The sequence below is a fragment of the Lepus europaeus genome, chromosome X (assembly GCF_033115175.1).
Source record: "Lepus europaeus isolate LE1 chromosome X, mLepTim1.pri, whole genome shotgun sequence".
Classification (NCBI taxonomy): domain Eukaryota; kingdom Metazoa; phylum Chordata; class Mammalia; order Lagomorpha; family Leporidae; genus Lepus; species Lepus europaeus.
The window spans coordinates 23,678,020-23,686,447 of record NC_084850.1 but is presented as its reverse complement, the minus strand read 5'-3'; the positions used below and the strand labels follow the sequence as shown (position 1 = coordinate 23,686,447).

The window sequence follows — 8,428 nt, the reverse complement described above, 5'->3', positions numbered from 1 at the left end:
TCTTTGTTCTGGTGAATTCATTGACCACCTGTAACGCCAGAAAATTAGTTGGTTTCTGTGACAAGAGGAAGACACAGAGAGATATGAGAGAGAGAGAGCGCGCGAGCAAGCACACATGAGCAAGCTCTTCCACCTTTCCACCTTCTAATTCACACCACAGTGGCCAAAAGGGCCAGGGATGAGCTAGGTAGAGCCAGGAACCTGGAACTCCATCCACTTCTCTTATGCAGGTGGCAGGGTTCCACGTACTTGGACCATTTTCCACTGTGTTACTAGGCTGCATTAGCAAGGAGCTGGATCAGAAGTGGTGTATTTGGGACTCAAGCCAGCACTCTGATATGGGATGTTTGCATTGCAGGCAGCTGCTTAACCCACTGTGCCACAATGCTGGCACCTAGAGTTTCATTACTTAAAATATTATGAGAGAGAGAGAGAGAGAGAGAGAGAGAGAGAGAGAGAGGAAGAGAGAAATAGATTTGAATGTGAATAGGACAAGGAGGAAGATATGGAACTAAGTTGTTTTCAGAAAGTGAGCAATTCCAGCCAGCGCCGTGGCTTAACAGGCTAATCCTCTGCCTTGTGGCGCCGGCACACCGGGTTCTAGTCCCGGTTGGGGTGCCGGATTCTATCCCGGTTGCCCCTCTTCCAGGCCAGTTCTCTGCTGTGGCCCAGGAAGGCAGTGGAGGATGGCCCAAGTCCTTGGGCCCTGCAGCCGCATTGGAGACCAGGAGAAGCACCTGGCTCCTGGCTTCCGATCAGCGCGATGCACCGGCCGCAGCGGCCATTGGAGGGTGAACCAACGGCAAAAAGGAAGACCTTTCTCTCTGTCTCTCTCTCACTGTCCACTCTGCCTGTCAAAAAAAAAAAAAGTGAGCAATTCCAAGGAAGTTTCACATTGCACACACACGCATGCATTCTCCCAGGAACTGGTGGGTGTCTAGTATCTAGGACTACTGATGAACTAACTAAGCTTTTACCTATACTTGATGACATGGCATGTAGCTCTAATTCCCTCAATTCTGAGAGGAGAAAAATAGCAGGTTGTTCCTTACTCTCAGGCTTCCTGCAGCAACTTTCATGTGTAGGTCCTCAATACATGCCGTTTATGTACTGGAAATCATGTTGTGGGAATCACAGCACTCTATTCTTTCAGATTCTGGGGTCATGGTCAACCCTGCCAAGTTTTCAATAGTTAGGGAACTTTGGCTCCGTAGCACCAGGATAGACCAACTTTTTCTCTACAGGGCTTGAGAATAAATATTTTAGGCATTTTGGTTGTAACTACTGCTGCTGCTGTAGCCCAAGAGCAGCCAGAGAAAATATGCCAAGCAATGGGCGTTTTATTATTTTATTTTTTTATTTTTATTTATTTATTTATTTTGACAGGCAGAGTGGATAGTGAGAGAGAGACAGAGAGGAAGGTCTTCCTTTTTTGCCGTTGGTTCACCCTCCAATGGCCGCTGCGGCCAGCACATCTCGCTGATCCGAAGCCAGGAGCCAGGTGCTTCTCCTGGTCTCCCTTGCGGGTGCAGGGCCCAAGCATTTGGGGCCATCCTCCACTGCCTTTCCGGGCCACAGCAGAGAGCTGGCCTGGAAGAGGGGCAACTGGGACAGAATCCGGTGTCCCAACCGGGACTAGAACCCGGTGTGCCGGCGCCGCAAGGCGGAGGATTAGCCTGTTAAGCCACGGCGCCGGCCCTGATCCCGTTTTATTGACAAAAGCATGCCTAAGGCTGCATTTGGCCTCAGGGAAGTCGGCTTTGGACTCCTGCCCTAGCTGCTCAGAGCAGTGCCGTGTGCACTGAGAAACAGCCAGGTCACTTTGTTTTCAGGAGGATTTTCTCCTGAGATGCTGAGGGCTTTGCACACTTGAGAAGGTCTCAGTATTTTGGGGGTGATGATTGAATTCCTGACTGAAACTGTGTTACCTCATTCTTGCCATAATGTAGACTGCCTTCTTGCACAGTCTCAGCAGGGGAGTGGGGTGGAGTGGGGTGGGGTACACTTGGAGTCGCTTGCTACCATTTGCTTGGGTAGTTTAACCCCTAGTGAAGACAAGAGAGAAGCAACTCCTGGCCCACCGCCAGTGGCCACTTAACACTCAAGAAGTACCCTAGTCTCCTTTTCCCAACTTCCTAGGGCTAGAAACAGTGTTTTCAGGACAATGCTAGAAAGCTGTGGGTCGCACATCATCATACTGGACTACTCATTGACTCTCTTCTGTTTCTCAGGCACCTAGATTTTGTAAGGGACTCAAGTCCGTTGGGTGGCACTGTTAGGCTTTGTACCAGCATCTCCACTCACCCAACCCCATACACACACACACATACACACACACACACCCGCCCTAGAAGTAAAGCATTCCTCTTCTAGACCCCATCCCCCAAGGTATCCCTGCTTGTACTTGGTTATAACTTCTTGAGAATTCTAATTAATTGCTTAGGAATTGAGCCAATGCATTATTTCTTCATTATAGCTCCTCTCTGGGCTATGTCAATAACCCATTTCCTTAGCAGCCAACTCTGAACTGGTGCCCTAAAGCAAAACTCCAGTCTCCTACCTTTTCCCTACTTGGGTGAGATGGCCCTGCGCACCAAGGGTATCTATCCTCCACAAGGGGAAAGGGATTCAACTTTCATTTCCTAAATATGTCAACTTTTTGACCTCCATGTTCTTGTTCACAGTTCCTTCCAAGGGGCCATGAGAACCTTATACAACTGGGACCTTTGGCCACCCAATATTTATTATTTCTGTTTGTGTGCAATTTTCAAACTTTTGGTTTTACATTATAAAGTCAAAACACTATTTTCAAATGTGCTTAAATTAGATTCTTTACCCCTTTCACTATGGCCAAGTTGCTCATTTGTTCTGTTAGATTCATTTGTCACTGTCTAAAATCCATCTTTGATTCCCCTGATATCTTAGCTTGATTTTTAATTAGCATAAAGCATAATTCTCTCTTTGTGGCACACAGTTCTATGGGTTTTGACAAATGCACCCACCACCCCAGTGCCACACAGAGTGAGCCTTTCATGCTAAAAATATCTTTATGGATTCCCCTTTGTAGGCTGGCCTCCCCTTACTCAAACCACTATAAACTACTTATTTGTTTTCTATCTCTATAATTTTGCCTTTTTCAGAATGCCATATAAATAGAATCATACAATTACATAAAACAAAAATCAATTTACTACCATTTATTCCATCCCCAGTTCTTTTGTTTGTTGTTTAGTTCCAAGCCAGTGGTATTTTCCCAATCATTCTACCTGAAGAACTTCCTTTAATCTTTTTGTGGCTATCTAATTATTGCTCGATAACCAGTTACTGGGCACAACTTCATAAGTACAAATAGTTTACAGGCTAAGAGTGCTCCCATCCCCCAAATCTGTAGCTTTGTTCTCTCTAGCCCATTGAACTGATATCTTGAGTGTCTTTGTTTAGGAGCAAGGACAAATCATCCCACCCATCATCCTAACCACAAAGGTTTGGAAAAATATGTACATTGAATATAATTAGAGCAAAGTGTGCCAATATGTTAATTCTTACCTTTAAACTCCTACTCTGTGGATAGACTGGAGAAACATAAAGAGAGCTTTTTTTCCTTTCTGAATGCTCTTGAATATGCAAATATCTAATAACTTTAAGTTGAAACATATGTGCATTTCCTTTGCATACCAAACCTTGTCTTTTATGGACAACTTTCTTTTACTCAAAACACCAACTTTCAGAAAGATATACCCCAAATTCAGGCCATTTTACCGTGAGAGGTTACCGTGGGGCATCACATTTCCATACCTGGATGTCAAGCGAGAGAAAGGAAAACTCCTTGTGGAAAGGAATTCTGTTCTGGTCAACGACGTCAAAGGCATATTGGGTGCAAACCTGAAAACCATGAAATGACTCAGAGCCTGTAATTTAAACTTTATTTCATATCTATTGTTAAATTACACAAAAATCAGTGAATGGTTTGTAAAGCTACACCATTGGACAGAAGTTTACAGTTGAAATCATGTGATTTACATGACGATGACAAAAATGTATATTTATATCATCCCCTATATACAATAATCAGTATAGACAGAGAAAAATGTACTTTATCTCTGCAAACCATGCACACCACAGCAATAACACAAAATGGTTTTTCTATAACAAGCTCTTCCACTGGCTTGGGCTTTGTCCTGCTTTGCAGCACTACCTGTCGGTTTGAAGAACAGCCATCTTCAATTAAAACTAAAACAGAATTGAAAATACCAAAGTGCTCGACAGAATATTTTAAAAACACAGTGTACACAAAATAGCTTCACTCTAAAACACTCTGACATGTCAAGGTGTGTGTTTTTGAAAAGAACTTCCTTGCAGGATTTAGGTCTCAAAATTCCCAGGACTGTGATACTGTTTGCCAAAACAAAAGGTAGAAATCATAATACAAGCTCAGAGTCAAGAAAACACACTTTAAAACCAAATACTTAACTGCTTGTCTAGTTTGTGGCCATATTATTACAGATGAAACTCGATCATACACATGAGCAGATGGGACAAGATGTGACTTCATGGTCACACTTCTAAGCATGTCCCTACTACAAATATAAATGCCAGCTCCAATCACCTTATTTGATTGATAGCCAGGAGGTTAGTATATGTCCTTACAAAATGGAGCAAAACCCGTAAAACAGAAACTGCCCAGAATCATGACATGTGCTTGACAGCACAGTGGGTTCCATTCTTCTTTCTACATTGCTCAATTTGCAATGGATACCATAGAAGTATTATTTTTGCATGGACTTACATTACCAAATCACTCTTCTCAACTCACATGTTTCTGATACTTAACTTCATGTCAGGACACTTTTTCCTGGTGTTCTTTCTTAAACAAAAACCTGGTAGAAGGATTCACCCAAAGTATCAGGGGGTAGCTTTTGGTATCATTGAGTAACTCCGGCTATCCCAATGTTCATTCTACCATTTATCAGCTTTTGCTCTTGCAATTGTTTATACATGTGTCCACATTGAAAAAGAACTAATGGGCTAGAAATAGCCAGCTCAACCAGAACCATTACAATACAGGTATACAAAAAGTAGAGAACGGTTCACATTCAGGTTCAGTTATATCTGATCAAGAATAACTTCAGCAATATTTTTAGACACATTATCCTGCTCAAGAGTCTCTTGATAAGGACCTCACTACACAAACATTGATAAGACATGTTTATAGAAAGAAAGTCCTGACCTTAAATGCAGGATTATTATATACCACAATAAATTCAGAAACACACCATTTAGATGATGAAGAAAGAGTCTATACATGAGTTAGTCTGGAATGAGCACAACTTGGAGAAGCCTTAAAATAATGAGAAGCAGCGCCAAAAAGATTCCAGAGCTGTTGAGATTACAGTGCCAGGGAAGCATCTGGAAATTAGATCTTCACATTGGTATTCCATTTGGAAACAAAAGTATTCTGTTTGATATGAGACACACCCTGTTTAAAACCTTTAAACAGTAGAAGGTATAAAAAGTTTAAAATTTTAAACATCCCTTGAATTACAAGATAGGAATCCTGTTCTTGAAAAGCCAGAATTTTGATATAAAACCACCCATGTTGGGGAGAAGAATTTTTCATTTTCTACATTTTTGGTGAAATTTATCATCAGTTGTTATTCTACTTCAATAGATTCCTTGTTAAAATCAGAACAAAATGAAAGGTTTTGTGTTTCACTTCAGTCAGTTTGCTTATACTTATGCTTATTCTTGGGGAAAAAAAATGTTTGCTTCTAAGATTGGGTTTTAACAGTGTATCATGAATCATTTAAAGTCCATTTCTTAGCCATAAGTTAAATGGTTGCATTTGATGTTTTCATTTTGTCTCCATAACTAATTTAAGAACTTCTTAAAATATCTAAACAGCAATTTCTGGTGAGTCTGGTTTGGCTTTCATAAATAGACCAATCCCAAAAAAGACAATTTAATTACATACTGAGATTTGTTTTACCCATGCACAGTATAACATTTAATTGAAAGGCAACTGTAAAGGCAACATCTAAACTTTTTTTTTTAATCTTCCCAAGTTAAGGAAGCAGGGTGTGTTTGGACACTTTGATCTTTTAGGATCTGCCATCTATTTGGTGGCGCTTTGGGGGAAGTGTGCACAAGCCTTTCTGAGTCAACTAACGCCATTTCTCTACACTGCCTATGTAGTCATGGGTACCGTTGCTGGCGTGGCTGCTCTCATTGCGCCCCTGCCCTGGTTTCTGCCTCTGGCTATCCCGGGTCTCCTTCTGGCTCAAATTCTGACTCGAACTCTGAGTCAGATTCTGAATCAGATTGTGCATCAGGTTCTGAGTCAGATTCTGAATCGCATTCAGATTTGGGTTCTGACTCAGATTCTGACTTGGATTCTGGCTCTGACCTTGACTGTGGCTCTGAAAATGGGTCTGAAGGAACCTACCCTTCAGAAATTTGCGTTGTTCCTGACGCTTCCGCCTGGCTTCCTGATGCTCTTTCTGCCTCATAAACTGATACCTTTGCAAAAAGAGATCTTTGGCATAGCTGTACAATTCCATATCCAGAAAATTCAGTCCTTCAATGCGCTTCTGGATTTCCTCATTGATCTCTACACTAGAGGCCCTAGTGGTATTATACTGGGTAAAGGGCGAAATGAAGTTCATGTTGAAGGTCTTCTCAAACAGATACTGGGTCTTCCGCTGAAATTCAGTGAGGCCAAAGAATGCCATGTGCTTCAGATTTGACTTGGCACTTTCCAGCAGGACTTTGTTTCTTTGCTTTTCCGGCATGACAGACAGGTTGTAGCAGCCTACCAGAGTCAAGTCTGAGAGCATGCGCACTTGGCGGTTGTTGGCTAGATTATAAGGGCAGTCCATGAACTCTTTGAGTGGGCAGCCAGACCAGTCATCGCCAGTGTAGCAGCTGGGCAGCTCTTCAGATGTTGGGGGCCTTCCATCACACACGTGCAGGGATGCTTTCCATGTCGCCCCTCTCTGGACATGCCTCCACTCACTCAAGTAGCGGGACACAGGGTCTCGGAGGATAGTGATGTAGTGGAAGTTCCTGCGGACAAAGCACAAAGACCAAAAGTCAGAGATGTGGCTGACATAAGTGGAGTCAGGGAGGTACATGGCACATGTGATGTTCACTAGCCAGTAAGAAAGACAAAGGGGGAATGCTAAGGTCCGAGTGGCATGTGTCCTGTGATCTCTGCTGCAGCCCCCGTCCCGCCATCAGTCCCGTTAGCCTAGCAGGATAGCTAATTGTTTCACTGAATCTGCAGCTAAAGCAGGTACAAAGTGGTTACACTCAAGACATCAGCTTTGCTGTTCATGCCCACTCCCCCTCTATTGCTCCCTCTCCAGCCGATGACAAATCCTCCTGGTGACGCACTGGCTAAGTAAGTAACCATGTTGTTTTCTACACATGGTCCCAAAGCCCCCGGTTCCTGATCATGAAATGGAGACTCGGTGGAAGCAAATGATTTATTGACATGAAATGGAGTTGATAAGTGAGCTCAAATTCTAACCTTTCTTATTCAATATGCACATGCATTTTCCCAATATCCAGTCTAATCTGAATGGCTTATTAAAAAAAAAAAAAAAAACCTCGATGGAAGAGTGTTTGATATGATACTCTTGATTGTGGCTGTTGTCATAACATCAGGGCCTTGTACGTTATGGAAATGGAATGCAGAGATAGGCAGAATAGCCTGGCCTCCAGAAATAAACATGACTGAAATAGACACGGTAGCTGCCAATGGCACATATGCAAGCTACTACCTCGATTTCAGCCCTTGCTCACATGATAATATTCCCAGGTAGGACAGTTGACTCTATCAGCTCCAAAATGTCCCTGTTCCTTACCAACACCAACAGGACACATGAATGTCAGCAAGTGTGGAGGCCTTGAAGTATGGCTATCTTCTCTCTGGAGCTGCAATTAGATACCGTGCCTGGCTTAAACAGCAGACCAGCTAACACTGAAACTACACTCACATCCATGCCCCCAACAGGTGCACACACTCATGGTCCCAGACCCTCAAAATATCCAGGTCTCTGATGTGATGGCCCAAGGCCACGGATAGGAAACAAAACTGAGAAGTCTGTTTCAAAGCAGGCACGGCAAAGGTCATGAAAAAGTGTATTGTGGAAGGAAAATGGCAATAAACACGGATTATTTCCTGTCATTTCCTAAAGGAAACCTGGGATACGGCTTGCAACTCTTCTGAAATGTGCTTGTTTCCATCTGAGGGAATGGTGGCTCTCCATACAAATCAGAGAACACAGAGGAAGCCTGCTCAGCCTGACTGAATGCTGGCTGATGTCCTCTGGGGACATGTTGCTTCCCGGCTCTTTGGTTTCCAGCAACTCAGGCATCCAGAGATCTATCCTCTATGTCTCTGTTCTATGCAGGGTATGATCTTCCT

General features: G+C 43.1%; 1 protein-coding gene across 3 annotated transcripts in view; it reads right to left on the bottom strand.

The window, feature by feature from the left end:
* Positions 1-3,916: 3,916 nt before the first annotated feature.
* The window catches only part of HS6ST2 (heparan sulfate 6-O-sulfotransferase 2), a 326,372-nt gene continuing 321,860 nt past the window's right edge, over positions 3,917-8,428 (bottom strand). For all 3 annotated transcript variants that reach the window (XM_062183205.1, XM_062183206.1, XM_062183207.1), the window contains one exon: positions 3,917-7,062. In XM_062183205.1, coding sequence (XP_062039189.1) covers positions 6,162-7,062 — 901 coding nt within the window. In that variant the 3' untranslated portion in view covers positions 3,917-6,161. The remainder of the gene's footprint in view (positions 7,063-8,428) is intronic.